At 39.0% G+C, this 19,661-nt stretch overlaps 1 protein-coding gene across 3 annotated transcripts in view; it reads right to left on the bottom strand.

The window, feature by feature from the left end:
• IDH1 (isocitrate dehydrogenase (NADP(+)) 1) overlaps positions 1-19,661 on the bottom strand; it is a 32,197-nt gene that overhangs the window by 6,058 nt on the left and 6,478 nt on the right. For all 3 annotated transcript variants that reach the window (XM_021008680.2, XM_078147453.1, XM_021008681.2), the window contains exons 3-8: positions 18,098-18,389; positions 15,150-15,255; positions 10,704-10,881; positions 7,280-7,431; positions 1,745-1,885; positions 850-1,012 (exon numbers count right to left, since the gene is read on the bottom strand). In XM_021008680.2, coding sequence (XP_020864339.1) covers positions 850-1,012; positions 1,745-1,885; positions 7,280-7,431; positions 10,704-10,881; positions 15,150-15,255; positions 18,098-18,389 — 1,032 coding nt within the window. The remainder of the gene's footprint in view (positions 1-849; positions 1,013-1,744; positions 1,886-7,279; positions 7,432-10,703; positions 10,882-15,149; positions 15,256-18,097; positions 18,390-19,661) is intronic.

The raw sequence follows: 19,661 nt of genomic DNA, 5'->3' as shown, positions 1-19,661 counted from the left end.
CACCATGGAATATCCCTTTGCAAGGCCTGCCTTCCCACTGGTGAGTTCATCCTGGACTCTCCATTTAGTGGAGGGACCCAAGATAATCTGCCTTTACTTCTCTTTGAGACCTGCTCATGACTTTCTGGACTTAAATCATGGCCCCCATCAGACACCTTCCACCTCCCCATTCTGTGTACCTGGCTCCCACATGTTTCAGCTGTTTTTTGTGTACTGTCTTCTCCCACCAGAATGTGAGCATCTCGAGGGCAGGAACTATCTTTCTGCTTATATTTGTACTCTCAGCATTTAGCCTGATGCACACAGTAGGCACTTAATAAATGTTTGCTTCCTTACTAACTTCCATGGTGCATTTTTTTAGTATCAACACCTCATACTCCAGGGCATCTGTGAGTTCATGAGGTGCGTATACCCTCCAACAATACCAAATGCACCTCATTCCATGCCTGCCCATCCTGTGTAACTCTTGTCTATGAATTTCCATAATTCCACCACAAGGAGTCCATACAATGCGCTGGGGTGCTTCCATCCCTGTCTAGCACCTTACTGTTTAGAGAAAACTTTCATATTTCATTATCTCACTGGATCTATACAACAACCATTTGAAGTAAGTAAGGCAGGCATTACCCCAGCCCCCTCCCTCCACAATTTACTGATTAAGAAATTAAGCATCTGATTAAATGACTTATCTACAGTCACAAAGGTGTGGGTGAGAGAGTCAGGATTTGGAACCATTCTGCCCTTCTATCATATAACAATTAATAAAATTCTAATAAACAATGCTCTTGATCAGGTTTTGTTTCAGGAAAGGCAGCACTTCCAACAGAGAAAAGAAGAGCTTGTACTTACTTGGGTAAACCTTTAATACAGGCGGCTAAGTCCTTGGTCATGAAGCCAGACTCGATGGTCTCAACACAAACTTCTTCCAAAATTGTTGCAAATGTACTGAGCTCTGCATTGTTATCCAGTTTAGCTCGGTGAGCTAACCCTCTGGTCCAGGCAAAAATGGAGGCTGGGGAAGAAAAGAGTAAGACTTGGTAATAGAAGGGCTCAGATGTGACATAGTTCATGGAATTCTGAAACACTGCCTAAGAAAGATCAGATGCCAACCTTTAAAAAAGCTCATGAGAGATAAACCCAGACAGAATTAAACTTGAATTTTCAAATATGAGATTTCTTAAGATTCAACTGGAACATGGTATCAATAACAGTGCATTTTCCTCACTGGGGTAGTTGATACTGGACATCTAGGGTATATAACGAGCTGGCAGTGGTTAGTTTCTCTCCCTTACACTGTCTATATCTGTCCCTTCTCTTCAATCTACAATCTCTTTTCAGAGAGCTGACCTTGAAACTTGAATGGAAGAAGATATCCACATGGCATTTAGATGCTTAGCTTCATGTTCCCTTATATACTGGATAGGAGAAGCATGCTCATTAATAGTTCTTTGTGTACATATGTGTGTATACATATATACACTCATTCGTTCACTCGTTCATTCATTCATTCATTTATATGCTGTACCACAGAAACTCTCTGCCACAGAGGCATGGACAATGAGTCAATGTCAAGAGCACAGCTAAAAGAGCTCTTATGATGTGGGACAATGTCCAAAGGTTAGTATAAAGTAACACTTAAGTCAGGGATGTGCTGACAACTTGGTACAAAGAATCCAGCAACAAAAAAGAACCATTTTAAGATCAGAATTCTCTCTGGTCAAAAATAGAGCAAAGGGCACCTTACCAATTGGATTGGTGGAGGTCTCTTGACCTTTCTGGTACATGCGGTAGTGACGAGTTACCGTACCATGGGCAGCCTCTGATTCCACTGTCTTGCCGTCTGGGCAGATCAGCACACTAGTCATCATTCCCAGAGACCCATAGCCTGTAAGTGATAAAGCGTGAGGTGTCGAGTTCATCTGAAAATAGTATCATTGAGCCCCCAGTGGAAGAGAGGTAGGAAGGTGGGGAGAGTTGGGGTAAGGATATAAAAAGACCAAAGCAAATTAATTTCCCTTGCCATGTCAATGATGTCCTGCTAATGATATTTATAGATATTCCAAGGCTTATAGGACCATAACTGGGGTAAGCCATTTAGGTACAGCAAACATTAGAAGGCTCAAGAATTGTACTTTTGTGAAATGATTCAGCCTTTCTAGAGAGCAACTTGGAATTATGCCCAAAGGACTCTAAAACTGTACATATCCTTTGATCCAGTAATACCACTTCTAGGTCTGTATCCCAGAGATCAAAAAAGGGAGGGAGAGAAGAACCTATTTGTACAAAAAATATTTATAGCAGCTCTTTTTGTGTTTGCTAAGAATTGGAAATTAAGGGAATGTCCATCAATTGGGGAATGGCTAACAAAGTTGGGGCATATGATTGTAATGGATGACTTCAGAAAAACTTGGAAAGACTTAAATGAACTGAGGCAAAGTAAAATGAGCAGAACCAGGAGAACACCATAAACAGTAACAGCAATACTGTATGATAAGCAACTGTGAATGACTTAGCTATTCTCAGCAATACAATGACCTAAGACAATCCCAAAGGACTCATGATGAAAAATGCTATCCACCTCCAGAGAACAAATTGATGGCATCTGAATACAGACTGAAACATACTATTTTTCTCTCTTTTTCTTCCTTCCTTCCTTTTTTTTTGAATTTTCTTCCACATGATTGCACATGTATAACCTAAATCAGATTGCTTACCATCAAAAGGAAGAGAGAGGGGAGAGAGACCGGGATAGAATTTGGAACTCAAAACTTATTCTTATGTGTAATTGGGGGAGAAATAAAATATTATTTTAAAAAAGAAAATATACGAGAATATTGATGGACTTCAAGCTTAATGAGTCAATACTGTCATATGGCAGCCAAAAAATTCAATGTTAGACCACTGTTCAAAAACAATTGTACTCCTTTACTGGCATAGAAACAACTGGACTAAGAACTCAGTTAACAAGAATTATTAATTAAAATAGAAGATGATGACATCTGAAAACATTGCTATTAACACTTATCTTTGAGCCAACATAACTAATTCCCCCTGATGATCAATAGATTTTTGTGGTATAATAATATATGTATAACAATAATAAAATAAAAAACAAAAACTGTATTATATACAAACCCTAACCCTCAATGCGCTTTCCAGAATGGTTTTACTCATTCACAGGTCCATCAAGAGTACATCCATGTGCCTGTTTTTTCCACAGCTCCTCCAGCACATTGTCATTTTCCTTTTTTGTTACATGTGCCACCCTGATAATTATGGGATAGAATCTAAAAATTACTTTAATTTGCATTTCTCTAAGTATTAGTGATTTGGAGCATTTCTTCATATGGCTATAGATAACCCGAGTTTCTTCCCTTGAAAACTGTCTGTTAATATCTTTAGACCATTTATTAATTGGGGAATAACTCCTTTTCTTATAAAGTTGAATCAGTTTCTCATATAATTTGGAAAAAAGACATTTATCAGAGAAACAAAGGTTTCCCCCCTCCCCAGTTGTTTCCTTTTAATTTTAGCTTTACACTTTACTATGTTCAGTAAAATATAATCAAAGAATAAACAAGGTTATTGGACCAGATGGTCTCTATGGTCCCTTATAGTTCTAAACTCATGATCCTATGAATACCAGCATCTTTTGATTTCAAGTAGTAGTTACTGTTGGCACAAAATTTTGGTGTCCATCTTGGATGAGGTGTATGATACCTCTACCCACAAATAGCCAACCCCTCTCCTCTCTGTACTACAGGACACCATTGCTTCCAGTCTAAAGCTGTCACAATACTTGAGTTGGATTCTAAAGTAAGTCCTTATTAATGTTGGGAGAGCTTCTTAATGGCACCATAGACATCTACCTTCTATATGCTTCTCACCCACTCTTTACTTAAATATTCTCCAATTTGCCATAATTATGCAATTATTGCCTTGGGTAAATGGATTAATTTATTCTAAGACTTCACTTTTGAGGATCCCACTTGGCTATGAGTCTTAAGTGGGGCTGGTGGATGGAAGTTGTTTGGAAAGTTAAATGAAAGGTTAGTGACAGGTACAAAGATTTACCTCTAAAGAGAAAGGGTACAACTTAGTTTACTCATCAGCTTGAGGCTACTCTTTTACATAATCAACTCTAAGGATGCATTTTGTTTTCACATCATAGTTATTTCCAGACAGACTGTCCAGATGCTCCAACTATCTCTTGTAACAAAGGGGAAAAAACCCAACACACTGACCCTATCTGACAGCATGTGCAACATTCTGCACCCATCATTCTTTCACCTCTCTAATTTTGGGTTTGCACATCTGTTTTTGGGGCCACATTGGTCACTGCAGTTACTCAGCATTTGGCTTTACTTACTGGCCTGTTAATGGACAATACAGTAGCCACTGTGCATATCTTTTATCCTTTTCTACTCACTTTTATCAGTTCACTTAACTACACATTTCTATCAATTCTTTACACTTCTCATTTCTTATGGCACAATAATATTTCACTGCATTCATAAACCACAATTTGCTTATTTATGTCAAATTGATAGAAATTCATTTTGTTTTCTTTTGCTACCACAAAAGGTGTTGCTATGCATATTTTGGTACATAGGGAGCCCTTCGCTGATCTCCTTACAGTATACGCTCAGCAGAGGTATCTCTCGGACAAAGGGTATGAATGGTTTAGTGTTTTTTCTCAAACAATTCCACTATTGTTTTCCAAGATGGTCAGTCCAATTCATGACTGCACCTATAGCTTATCAGTATTTGTAACTTAGTAAAGGTAACAAACAAAGGTTGGTTTAATTTACATTTCTCTTGTTAATAGTGATCTGTTGATAATTTACAATTCTTCTTTTGAGAATAACTCAGGCCCTTTGACCATTCATCCCTTGAGAAAACAGGCCAGGAGAGGTGCCAGAGATTAGACCTGGCCCAAGCCTCTGATTCCAAATCTAGCTATCTTTCTACTTTTTATTCTGACTCAGTGGCTCTTGGTCTTATGTATTCATGTCAATTTCCAATTTACATTGTGGATATCAGATTTTTATCAGAGATATTTGAATCAAAGATATTTTTCTTATTTGATAGTTTCCCTCCTTATTTTAGCTTCATTTTGTCCAGGTGAAAGCTTTAAAAATTTTATATGTTAACTTAATGCAAATCTATTCTCTTTTATGATCACCACTTTTCCTTGTTTAAGAATTCTGCCCCATACATAATTTAAAAAGGTATCATTTTCCATTCTCCTCTATTTTTTTAAAATGATGTGATTAAAAAAATATTCAGTCGTACTCAGAGCTTTGGTGCATGATATGAGATATTTGTCTAAATTTATTTTCTGTCAAATTGCTTTCTAGTTTTCTCTGTGATTTTTGTCAATGACGAGTTCCCCCCCAGTTGTTTATGTTCTTAGGTTTATGTATGCTGGGATCCTGGGTTCGATTACTTCTGAGTCTGGCTTACCTAGTCTATTCCAAAGCTAACTCTGGTAGGTTGAAGCTACTTCTACCTGCAAGCCTTCCTGAGGACATGAGGCCTGTCTTCTTTAGTTTTTTCTTCTTTATTAGTACACTGCTGGGGAGGACTGGCACAATTATTTCAAAGTTTTCTGAATATAAGTAATTACAGAGCTACTAGTTAGCTAGAACTTATATGGCACTTATTTCCTCAGTAATATTTTTCTTGCTACATTTAGGACCTAGAACTATTATTAAATGATTAAACCTACTACTTTGTACACTGTTTAAATCACCACTAATCACTATTAAATTACTTTCTTAAATCACTATCCAACAGACTTAGTTTGAAGGGAACAGTTTTTTTTGTATAGCTTTATTATAGAATAATTGATTATTAAATAAAACACTTTCATGCAGTCTCATTTGTCCCCTTACAAAGGACCCCCAATGCATTTTCTAATTCTGCTAGCATTCAGAATGGACTGGTGTAACTGGTGTAACATAACTAAGAGTTACTGCAGCTGGAGGAGGCAGGGTGACTGACTTAGAGCAGAGGTGATAAAAACATGGCCTGTGGTCATGTGTGTCCCACAATACTCCCGAATGCAGCCTGAACCAGATTAAAGTGTAATTGGGAAATATTTAACAAAATAAATAAAAACACAATAAAATAGATGTTACATTTAAAAACTAAGTCAATAACGGAGTTTGCAGGGTTACTTTGCAATGGATTAATGGCCCCATTTCTACTTGAGTTTGACACCAATAACTTAGACAAGAGTCTTGCTACAGGTATGTATGTATGCATGTGGAGAAGAAGGGTTGGGGAATCATATGGCAGCAGTCTAGGTCACAGGTTGACAGGGGTGTAGCCCAAGAGGCTTTGGGGGAAGGTGGGCCCTAGGAGTGGGATGCTGTGGTAAAGGAAGCCTAGGTTTGTAGCTAAGGCCAAGGCACTTCAATATCTCATTCACCTGTGCCAATTATCACTCTAACAAGGACTCAGGGATCAGTATAAGGGGAAAAGATCTAGCTGGAATACATTTCATATCCTATCTTTTTTTAAAGGACCATTAGTGAATTTTGCTTTCTAGTTGTGTCACTGATATACATTTAACTCTTATAAAATGAAAGAAAAACACCACTATCTCCTGGCTAAAAGCAAAGCACATTGAAAGCACTGGATATGTATGTATGTATGTAAGTAAGTAAGAGATTCCATTCTTTCTAGGTGCTTGGGGGCAACTGAACTGAAACAAACACCTTAGTACCACAAAAAAAGAAGAGAGGCAGAATCGAGTTCTCATTGATTTGGTTCCTATTATTGGAATTAAATTTGTGTCTTAACTGTTGAAGTATTTTATTCCTGGCCTTTCTGTAATTAGGAATGTTCTTTTCCCATTTAAACTCTAGATCTTAAAGGTAAAACTGAAATGCATTTTATTTTGGTCCCAATGAACCTATTGAAAGATTATCCACAGGATGGCAGGGGACCCATCAGGCAGCAGCAGGGATGGTAGCGTTTGGCTGAAACGCTTCCAGACCTATACAGTCACTATCTGGTTGTGGTACTAACTCAGCAGCAAGCTAGCCAAGCAAAACAACATAGCTACCAGGTAAAACCAATCACTGGCCTGGAATAGTGCTGTTTGAAGGCTCTATCACACTGGTGGAAAGAGGATAAAGAAATGGCCTCCTCCTTCTTTTGGCCTATGACTATTTTGGGGGCCTGTCGATATAAAATTCTTATCTGTTGCCCCAGAGTCATTTAGTCTATGCACTCTGAGACTTGCCTGTCCTATTCAGATGCTCCTTACCTTGAGCAATGGAGTCCGACTGCACATCACCATCATAATTCTTACAGGCCCAGACAAAGCCTCCCTCTGATTTCAGAGCTTGGGCTACCATGTCATCAATGAGTCTATGTTCATACCATATCTTCTTGGCTTCAAACTGGGGTTTGTATTGCCTAGGGAATAAGAAGGACAACAATAAATGGAAGGTCCAGTTACAGGTCTGAAGGGGAAAGTCTGTCTTACTCTAAGAGAAAACTGAAGGACACTTGAGTTAAAAAAAAAATCTAAATCATTACTGTCCAGTATATTTCAGTTATAAAACTGAGAATGACATTTCTGAATTGGATCATACTATGATCAGTCCTATTCCTTTATTATAAACAATCTGAATTTTCCCAGGGTGTTATATTTTGGCAACATGTCAATACTGAAAGGGAGAAAGTAGTCAAAATACCACTCTGCAGGCAGTTCCTCCTAAAACCTGTTCTCAGTGACAAAAGAAAAAGATGTCAAGTCACTATAAAATGTTAACACACACAGTTTCTCTAAGTACCATATATAAATACCCATGATTCCACAGTTAAGGAAGGCCTGTGATTCCAGCTCAAGCACTTTTCCTCCTCAGTAAAGTGGGGATAATAAAAGCCATCCTGCTAATACCATAGGGTTGTTGAGAGAATCAAATGACATATTCACTCATTCATCTGACAAGCATTTACTAAAGCCTGCTATGTGTAAAGTATTGTGCAAGGTGCTGGAGACAGACAAAATGAGACAGTTCTTGCTCTTGAGGAAAAGCTTACCTTCCATTAAGGGAAACAACATGTATACAAATAAAGCAAATATAACACACAAATTAATTTTCGGGTGTATAACAACCCAGAATTACTTTCTGGAAAGCCCTTGCAGAAGAGGTAGCAGTTGGGAATTCTAAGAGGCAAAGGTGTGGAGGGAGTACAACCCAGTATGGAAGACAAGACAACCTGTATAAAGGCATGGAGGATAAAATGTTATATAGCAGGAACAGTGAGCAGATCAGACTGACTGAAGAGGGTAGAAAGGAGAGCAATATACAACAAGCCTTTGAAAGATAGGCTGGAACCATATTGTGATGGGTTTTACATGTCAAACAGGGGAATCTGACATTTTATCTGAGGCAATAGGGAGTCACTGGATTTTCTTGAGAAGGGTGGTTATACAGTTAGACCTGTACTTTAGAAATATCACTTTTGGAGCTGAATGGAGGACAGACTACAGAGGAGAAAGACTAATTAGGAGGCTAGATTGTAAGGTTCTTGAGATTAGGATGTTTTTTGCATCTTTTTGTATCCCCAGGACTTAGCACGGTGCCTGGCACACAGTAGGAGTTTAATAAATGTTTATTGATTACTGATTGAATGCTCTAGGAGATGAATTGATAAGGGTTTGAGTTAGAGTGATGTCTGAGTGGAAAGAAGGAAAACCGATGGAAGGAGTATCCAGTTTGTATCAACAAAAGTTGCCAACTAATCTAATATGGCGGTAAGGAGTGAGGGACAGGGAGGGAGAATCAAGGATAACTCTTGGGGATGTGAAACTGGGTGATGGCAAGGATGGTGGTGTCCCTGACATAAGTAGGGAACTTGTTCTGTTTTGGGCCATGTTCCATTTGAAATGCTTATGAGATATTCATAGGTGAAAGCAGGATAGCTATCACCTGCTAGATGAATATAAGGCTATTGATGTACCTATCACCACAGCCACCAAAGCCAATTTAAAAATCAAAAAACTTCCAGTTTCAGCAGGAATGGAGTTAGGCTATCCCAGGCAAGTGGGATGCTTCAAAAATATGAAACACATTCTGTTGCTAATGATGTGCTTCATTCAAAAAGCACTAATAAGAAAGTGGGCTCTAAAAAAGACATTGGACATTTTGATTTTAAGGCTGCTATTGTTTACCTCAAGGTAAAGTACCATATATAAATATCCACGATTCCACAGTTAAGGAAGTTGCACGTGAACTGGATTCAAGTGAGGCAAAGTAGCACAAAGTCAGCCTCAGAGTCATCCGAGTCCAGTGGCAAGACAAAAAGTCAGGACACACCCAATGCAACTCTAATCCTTTGGAAGGTAGGCTGGAACCATATTGTGATGGACTTTAAATGCCAAACAGGGGAGGAATTTCTTGAGTAGGGTAGTCACATGGTCAGACCTATACTTTAGAAATATCACTTGGAGCTGTGTAGAGGACAGGTTGTGTGTGGTTTGTCCTTTGTTCTCAAAGAGGACCATGACACCAGGGAGATGATGACATGACTTGCAATTGAATTTGACTTGTGGTGCAAAGTCACCAGTCACTTTCTCTTCCATAGCCATCTGGGTCCAGTGGCCAGGATGACTGGAGATGGCCCAGGATGCAGTGGGAGATCTTGGCCCTTGTCTTTTCAAATTCTCACTCTGCGTGAGGCAATGCCCATTCAGTGAGTAGGCCTCTTTAAGAAGTGAGTCAAGGAATGAAGGATAGACTACAGAGGAGAAAGACTAATTAGGAAGCTAGTGAAGTGGTTCCATTATTCTGTAAGGTAATTGAGAGCAGGATCTGTCTTTTGCCTTTTTTTTGGTATCCTCATAAGCGTGGTGCTTGGCAACTCTAACCCATTCAAATCTCAGCTTTGAACTCTTGGACTTCACTATGGTTCTTCCTTCTCCCTCAGTTCTCATACCCAATCAGTTACTAAAGCCCATTGAGTACTTCTGAAAAATGTCTTCTCCCTAACCTTTCTTCTGTCTTCCTAATACAGGTGCTCATTACCACCTACTGGAATACTATGATAATCTAGAAGGCCTTCCCATTCTAATTCCTCTTGCATTCTGCTGCCAGAATAATCTTTTTTTCTCCCCCATGTATGGATCTAGTTATGTTATGCTACTATTCAAAAACCTTCAATGATTCCTTACCATCTGAAGCAACCTCCTTTACCTGGCATTTAAGGACCTTATCTGTAAAATGGGGTTAATAATAGAACCTACTTCAAAGTGTAATGTGAGGATCAAATGAGTTAATATATATAAAGTGTTTTGCAAACCTTAAAGCACGACAAATGTCAGTTATTTTTATTATTATTTTTGTTATGTTAAAGCCTTATTGAAACCCCATCTTATTTTTTTAACCTCATAAAACTTGTTTTGCAATTCTCTAATGCATTTATCTGTGTTTGTTTCTTATCTCCCCACTAGACAGAGCTCAAAAAGGGAGGGATTGAGTTTTATCAAAATTTGGTGACACCCTGACTACAAGCAAGTAGTTACTTCATAAACATTTGGTGAATGTTGTTACTGTTGAATCCTTAGGTGACAGTGGAGGATGTCACTGCCTTTTCCCCCAAGGCAACAGAATATAAAGATATATCCTCTGCAAAAGGCACTGACTTATAAAAACAGGAAGAAACAAAATTGCTCTAATTACTTGTCATATATTTCCTGAAAGATGTCTTTAAAACGCCCATCGTATTTCTTCAGAATAGTGTTTTTGGTACTCATGTACAGAGGCCAGCCTTTAGACAGAGCCATCTGGAAGGAACTGTGTGCAAAATCCTTGATTGACTGGTCAAGATTGTACATTCCCATAGCAACACCACCACAATCTGTGGACAGAAAGAATATGAGAGAATATGAAATAATATGAGAGACAGCAGTATAAATGAGGTTTGGCTGTAGCCCCGTAAAAAGTGCCCCGTTTCTCTTAAGAACTTCCTAGTTCCTGGTCATCTGGCCAATGGCTTTATCCAGCCAGGTTTGTGAGCAGCTTTCTGGATATACCACAAAGCTTATGAAGCATCCAGCAGGAAAAAAGCCAATTTTACACCAAACATAATTCTCATTTCAGTTCTCAAAGACCATCATTCTTAACAACTGAAGACTTGAGCTATAGTCTCCTAGTGACACTATGGTAGACAAAGCTGTCAAACAGAAATGCAAATGGACTCCATGTCAAAAGCTAACTTTAATTTTTAGCCTGTCATTAGCATACCAACATGGCTTCATATTTTTTGATGCTGGAGTCATAAATCTTACCCAGTCTTTGACAAATAACAGTGTTGCTAGAATTGAATTAATATTCTCCATTTCCTGTGGGGTTTGGAAACTTAGTAGTTAGTGGAAATTATAGTTAGTGGAAATAACTGGACTGTGTTTCATGAAAGGTACAAATAATATTCTATACCATTTATTTCTTTAAACTTTTAAATTCAGACTCAAAATTTACTAAGTTCTTGTTGCATACTAGAGGCACAGAGGGGGAAGTACCAAATTTAGATACACATGCTCCCTGATTTCACAGAGCTTACATTCTAGTTGAATGATCATAAAATACATAACTATAACATACAACATTGTATGACAAGAGAAGGATAAAATGAAGTCTGGAAATGTAAGACAATACTGAATTGGAGAGAGTTTTGAATGCCAGATAAAAGAACCTGAAATGTAGGCAATCTGGAATCACTGAATATTTATGAAGAGGAATAACAAGAAGAGATTACTCGTAAGCAGTTTAAAAGACTGACTAAAGTGGGGAGGAAGTTGAGGCAGTAAGACTTATTAAAAGGCTAATGTGATTGTCCAGCCTGGTGGTAATAAGGCTCTGTCCTACAAAAGTAGCAATAGGAATAGTGATGTTGTCTACTTAATCAATACCTATTGGATAAGAAATGAAGGAAAGAGAAGAGTCAAAGATAATAATAGCTAGGATTCACACAGCACTTTAAGGTTTGCAAATATTACCTCATTTTATCCCCCAAATACACTTTACAAATATTATTTCATTGTATCCTCACAATAATCCTGTGAGGTAGTCAGTCAGTCATTCAGTCATGAAACATTTATTAAGCACTGGGCCCACAGTTAGGAAGATCTGAGTTCAAATATGACCTCAGACACTTACTAGCTGTGTGACCCTGGGCAAGCCATTTAACTTTTTGCTTTAATCCACTGGGAAAGGAAATGCAAACCACTCTAGTATCTTTGCCAAGAAAACCTCACAGACAGTATTAGTGTGCTACGGTCTACGGGGTCACAAAGAGCTGTACAGAACTGAATGAGTAAACAACAACGTGCTAGACATTACGCCAAGCCTGGGGATATAGAGAAAGTTAAAAGGCAGTCCTTGCCCTCAAAGAGCTCGATCTAATGGGCGAGACAAGTAACTATACAAATAAGGGATATATAGAATAAATTGGATTAGCTCCATTTTATTAATGAGGAAACTAAGGCAAAGGTTAAGAGGCTTACTCAGGGGCATTCAGCAGAGGCCAGATTTGAGTTGGGATCTTCCTGCCTCCAAGTCCAAAACTCTATTTACTAAACTAACAAGGCTCTGAACATGGGTGATTAGATAAACAGTAGAGGTCACCAGGAGTCGGGGAAGACCTCAGTTCTTCAGTTATTGCCCGGTGGGCAGGCACTCAGCCAACAAGCATTAATTAAACATTTACTAAGTGCCCGGAACTGAGCACACATTTGAACAGGGGAGACAAAGTGGAAATAACGAGGCGAAGGAGCAGCTGGATGGCACAGTGGATAAAGCACTGGCCCTGCAGTCAGGAAGACCTGAGTTCAAATCTAGCTTCAGACTTACTAGCCGTGTGACCTTGGGCAAGTCAACCCTGATTGCCTCGAGAGAGAGAGAGAGAGAAGAGAGAGAGAGAGAGAAAGAAGAGAGAGAAATAGAGAAAACTAGGCATACACCAAACATATGAAGTATAAATGGAAGGAGTTATCTCAGGAGGAAAGGACCAGCAACAGAGGGATGGGATTTGAGCTGAGTCATGAAGGAAGGGAGGGAAGCCAGGTTACAAAGGTGAGGAGGGCAAGCCACAGACTCCATAAGCCTCACTTTCCTCGGGGGGCCAATAAACAAAATGGATTTAATAATACCAGGAATTTCTCTATTACAAAGTTGTAGTGAGATGCAAATGGGATAATGTGTGCACGGTGCTTTGCAAACCTAAAAACACCATATAAATACCAGCCATTAGTAAGAGGACCGTGGACAGAAGATAGAACAGATTTAGGGAGAACAGATAATAAATCCAGTTTCAGGACATACTGACTTTGAGATGTCTGCAGCATCCTCCTGCTTCTGTTTAGCTTCTTAAGCCCTGCTCAGCTTGGCCCCAACCTATCTTTCCAGCCTTAATGGTCATTATTCCTCCTCCTGGACTCATGGGCCTTTCTTGATCACTCCTCCACACTTCTAATGCCCCTTCCCTCCCTTCCAAACTACCTTTTGTTTCACTAACTTACACAGGGTATCCCAAAAGTCTTGGTGCAGCTTAATAGGACTTTTTGGGATACCTTATCATTTTTATTTATTGACTTTATGCTATACGTTTTTAGTAAGTATTTAGTATTATTTAGTAAGTATTTAGTAAGTATTTTCTTGTCTCCCCCATTAGAACATAAACTAATTCTCTTTCTGTTGTGGCAAAGAATTAAAAATTGAAGGGTACTCATCAATTGGGAAATAGCTGAAAAAATGATGCTGTCTGAATGTAATGGAATATTATTGTGCCATAAGAAATTATGAGACGGGGGAGCCAGGTGGTACAGTGGATACCACACCAGCCCTGGAGTCAGGATCAGGACCCAGACGCTTACTAGGTGTGTGATAATGCGCAAGTCACTTAACCCCAACTGCTCCCCCCCCAAAAAAAAAACCAAAACACAAAGAAATAAAGAAACGAGAAGGCTAGGTTCAGAGAAACCTGGGAAGACTTATATGAACTGATACAGAGTGAGCTGATCAGAACTAGGAGAACAACAGTAACAACAGCATTGTAAAAATGAACAACTTCGAACAACTTAAGAACTCTGACCAACAATGCCCAACCATGACTCCAGAGGAGCAAAGGATGATAAAGCCTGCTACCCACACCTCCTGATACAGAGGTGACAGACTCAGGGTGCAGGATGAGATGTACTGTTTTGGACATGAACAGCACAGACATTTGTTTTTCTTGACTGTGCATAAGGTTTTGCTTTTCTTTTCCTTTTTGTCAATGGCGGAGGCAAGGAAAGAAAATAAATGCTTGTTAACTGAAAAGATGAATTTAATTTAAAAAAGAATGTAAGTTTGTTATAAGTAGTAACTGTTTACTCTTTGTACTTGTATGTCTCGTGCCTAGAACAGTGCCTGGAACATAGCAGACACTTAGTAAATCTTTATGGATTGATTCATAAGATGAACAAATCTGGTCAACATATATTTGTATTTTGTCTGATCCTTGCCACTTGAGGACTTTGGAGTAACAGGAGTAGACTGTACTTTGGACTCACATGGATTAATGTGTATCTTACCTGTCTGAACAATTCATAACACTGAGGCAAAACCCAGCTTTTGTCACTCTGTCCGAGACCCTCACCTCTCTAAGACATAGACACAGACAGACAGACACACACACACTCTGCCAAGTAAAATCACCTACCTGGCTACATACACCTCAGTCAATCAACAGGTGCTAGTTAAAGATTCAATGTGTGCTGATCTAGGTGCTGATGATACAAAGACAGAAACAAAGGAGTCTCTGCCCTCAAGAAGCTTATATTCTATCATAAGAGGGAATATATGCTTACATAAATACATGAAAATAATATACAAACACAAAAGTTTGTATTTCACATAGATGTGATGCAAAGGATGTCACAATAGACACCAAATAACCTTTTTCCCTGCTGGATTTTCTCTCCTACAAATATTAATACAAATATTCACTTGTTGACATAATTGACCCTACAAGGTTTACAAGTTGTATCACATAATGAATTTTTATATAACCAATTACACAATCAGAACTAACCTTAATTTCTTTTAAAAAAAGCGCACTATCATTTCCCATGGAGGTGTTGCACTTACCTTCAAACTTATGGACCAAGTACGTCACCGTTTTGCCCCCATCACTTGGTGTATAGGTTATCTCAACTTTTCCAGGCCCAGGAACTACAAAGTCAGTTGCTCTGTACTATTTAAGAGAGATGACAGGGTCTGAGAGAATTTAATTCAACAAGCCCCAAATGAATATACTATAATTTGAATTCTTGAGAATTATAACAGAATATTGAGTGGGTAGGATGTTCATGTGCCTTAAATGTCATCATTTGATAATAGATAAACTGAGAGCCAGAAAGGTGACATGCTTGAAAGCTAGTGGGTGGCACCATCTAATAAACGTTTCCTGAGCGCTTATTATGTACGAAGCATTATCCAGTCCTGTGACAGGTATGGGAGAAGCATCCGATATAGTCCCTGCCCTTAAGAAGCTTACACTTCATTAGGGGAGAATATATGTACCCATGAAAGAATGACCAACAATATAAGACAGTCTATGAGTGCCAAATGAATGGTATTGAAAAGAGACACTCACAGACATTCAGAGGAGGGAGGAATAGTCCACATGGTAAAAGATGAAGCAGTATATCTGGCAATACTAGGAGGCAGAGAGTACTATCTTCACTTTTTACACATGGGGAAACCAAGGCTCAGAAAGCTTAAGTGATTTGTTTAGTTATACAGTTATTCAATGGTAGAACCGACTTGAACTTTGACCTTCTGACTCTAAATGATAACAATAATGACAGCTAACATTTACATTGTGCTTTAAGGTTGGCAAAGTGTTTTAGGTATATTAACCCATTTGATCCTCAGAACAACCCTGGGAGGTAAGTTTGTCCCCTCATTTTAGAGATGAGGAAACTGAGGCACTGGGGGGTTAAGTGATTCGTCCAGGGTCACACATCTAGTAAGAATCTGAGGCAGGATTTGAACTCAGTTCTTCCTGGCTCTGAGTCCTGAATTCTAACCACTCAGCCAAACAGCTGCCCAAACCTAGGGATCTTTCCATCATATCAGCTTGCCTCTTACCATGGGCCAGAGTGGTTACGCAAGGTTTCTTGATAAAAGATGGCATGTGAGCACATTTGTAGCAGACAGTCCAATATCAACATGAGGTATCCATTGCCTGAGCCAACAGTGGTAGAATAATCTGGTGCTACTTCTAGGGTCTTACCACAGGTTTCCCAAGGACACCAAGGGGCCTGTGGGACATAATAGAGAGGATACTAGCCTGGGAGTCAGGAGGTCTATATTTGAGTCCTGGCTCTGCCACTTAATATCTGTGAAACTGCACACAAGCAACTTCCTTAAGCATCAGTTTCTTCACTTGTAAAATGGGGATAATATTTATACTTATACAATGTGTTTCACAAGGTAGGTATAAAGAAAACCATTTTCTAAATAGTGCTGTACAAACTTAAGCTGCTGTTTCAAGGGGAACTGCCCCTAAACAGTCCTCCTTAGTGGTTCTGGGCAGCTAGAGACAGTCCTGGAGTGACAGATAACAGGTTTCAAAAGGGACTGGTCTTTTTAGGGGTGAAACAACCTTTCACAGGGTCTATTTCCTGGTAATTTCAGAGAAAACAAGGAAGAAATCAAGTGTTGTAGGATTGCCTCCCCACTAATGACAATTACGGAATGCCACCCTATAGAGCTATCCCAAGGTTTAATCCATTTCATAAATATTTGTTCTTTCTGACATTTTTCCAATGGAAAAACTGAGGCAGAAGAAGTTGGCTCACATTTGCATGTTTTAAGTGATTCTTGATTTAATTTGTGATTCCTCTGGATAAAGTGCTGGACCTGAAGGAAGACTCATCTTCCTGAGTTCAAATCCAGCCTCAGACACTTACTAGCTGTGCGACCCTGGGCTTAGCCCTGTTTATGTCAACTTCCTCATCTGTAAAAGGAGCTGGAGAAGGAATGGTAAACCACTCCAGTATCTTTGCCAAGAAAACCCCAAATGGGCTCATGAAGAGTCAGACTGAATAACAAAGTAAAATGATCTCCCACATAATTATGTTGTAAGAATGTCCTTCTCCATATACAAAGATATGGCCTAATTTGTTTTGATCTGTTTTTCCCTGGGGAGGGACACTCTGCACTGATCCATCCACATCGTTCTTGCCTGATGCCTCTTGTGAGCTACACAGCTACACAGCTCACAAGCTCTACCGTGACTGGCCAGGGTTAAAGGGGCAAGGTGTGGTCACAGAACAGAAGGATGTTAATCCATCCCATGCAGGGACTGAATCAGTTCAGCAGGCCCCTTCTGCACAGATATCTACCTCGCCAACTGTTAAGTAAGAAATATTTTATTGGCTGATCTTTAAACCTATCTAAGCCAACAACCCACCTTATTTCAAAGTCTAAAGCTATAGTTTCATCAAAGGACTTAGATTTTGCTTAGTATGCACGGCTCTGTTTAATTTGGCAATGGGCCCATCTTTGCAGAAAGAACAACAATGAAATTGTTTCCTAAATAAGTGATAATCTTAAAGTGATAAGTGATGAGTGATATCTTAAAGACAGTGCTTTCAAACCACTGGGTAATTTATGCAAGAGAAGAACAATTTAAAAATTACCTTGATAAAGGAAGAAAGGTAAGAAAAACATATTTGGGGAAAATTAGGCTGAAAGGTTAAGATTATGAGAGTGTATATATACATCTAGCTCTGAGACCCCAATTCTCTCCCCTATTCCTGTTTAAGAAATTGAGGTGGGTTTAAGGAAAAACTGAAAAAGAGAAACACAGGAGGCATTTAGGTGGCATAGTGGATAAAGCACTAGCCCTGTGGAATAAGGAGGACCTGAGTTCAAAGCCAGCCTCAGACAGTATAGGGCAAGTCACTTAACCCTGACTGCCTCCAAAAGAGACAGAGGCAGGCAGATGAGCTATGCTTAGAATTTTTTTCTGTGCTTCTAAAGACAAAGAGACTAGGCAAAAATGAAATTATCCCAAAGCCACTTACCTGATCCCCATAAGCGTGACGGCCTACGATGATTGGTTTGACCCAGCCACTCACAAGCCGGGGAATGTTTTTGCAGATGATTGCTTCCCTGAAGACTGTACCACCCAGGATATTTCGGATAGTTCCATTTGGTGATTTCCACATTTTCTTCAATTTGAATTCCTCAACTCTCTTCTCATCAGGGGTGATGGTAGCACACTTGATGCCTACATTATATTTCTTAATAGCTTCTGCAGCATCAACGGTGACCTGGTCATCTGTTGCATCCCGATTCTCTATCCCTAAGTCATAGCTTGGGACAGAAGTGGGGGAGAGGAGGAAATGCAGGACAGAAATTTCAGATGAACCCTCGAATCACTGGTGGCAATTCAATTCAATTAAGCATTTATTACAAGCACTTACATAGCATTATTTAGGAGCTGGACAAAAGAAAAAATAAACAGTATCTGGCCCTTAAGGACCTTACATACCAGGAGGCAGTTTCTATTTAGTAAGTGAAAAGAGATATGTATTTTACCCCATCATTTTGCCTTTAGGACCGATCAATTATGAGACATATTAGGTTGCAATGTCAGTATAACCTGAAAATGACCAACCAAGAAGCACTGGACTTTGAGTAGGCTTTGTGTAATGGGAAGCAATTAACAGAATTAAAAAAAGAAAGATTTTGTTTTTATCTTCTCTCTATATAGATACCAAACCCCCCCCCAAACAAAAGAGAGCCATAATTATGATTATTAAATGCTTTTAATAGTATTTTAATTTTTTAAAATACTGGGGAAAAGGTAAGCCACGTTGGCATATTATCTTTAAAGTAGTGAACACTTTCCATGAGGAAGTTATTGCACAAGTGCAGATAATCTGTTAGTCAAGTAAAGTCCATGACCCTTTCCCCACTTCTTGAGTAATCTCCTTTTGTTCTAGAGACTGCTATGAGGCTTTACTATTGGATTTGTAACTGCCAAGGCCTCTGCATAGATTTGTAGTGGCACAGTCTATATACTATGCCCACCCACGAAGTCTGGGATTCAGTCATTATTTAAAAGATACTGAGTGGGTTTTCCACTGAAAATACTAGAAGATGACTAGGCCAGGCAATACTTAAAAGGACAAAGCTAATTGGTTACAGGGGAGCTGTCTAAACTGGAGGAAATCAATAATAAAAACAGATCACCATTCACTTTTCTCTTTAAGGAAACAGTTTTGGAATTCCTTCTTTGGCCTTTAGCTTTCACACATTCCTGTTCTTGAATCCTTCAATTGGCCACCCATGCACACAAGAGAAACTTTTAAGCAACTTTTCAAAAGAAAATATTTTCAAGACTTTTCAAGGTCCCTCCCAGCTCTAAATCTATGATTCAATTAACATTGGGCAAGAGGGACAACACATCCTCTTATCTTCTTAAGCTAAAAGCAGCCTATTTACAATTTTATCTCATGAATTAATTAAATACATTCTATTTTACTTAGTTATGAACTAAAATCATTTAGTTTAAACTTCTGCATCCTACATATGGCTCTCACCTGAGTACTCTAACCTCCAGTAAGCCAGTAGAATTTAGTT

The sequence above is a fragment of the Phascolarctos cinereus genome, unplaced genomic scaffold, assembly GCF_003287225.1.
Source record: "Phascolarctos cinereus isolate Bilbo 61053 unplaced genomic scaffold, phaCin_HiC Scaffold_7;HRSCAF=346, whole genome shotgun sequence".
Taxonomy (NCBI): Eukaryota; Metazoa; Chordata; class Mammalia; order Diprotodontia; family Phascolarctidae; genus Phascolarctos; species Phascolarctos cinereus.
The sequence above is the reverse complement of the archived record's forward strand: the minus strand, read 5'-3'. Positions and strand labels throughout refer to the sequence as shown.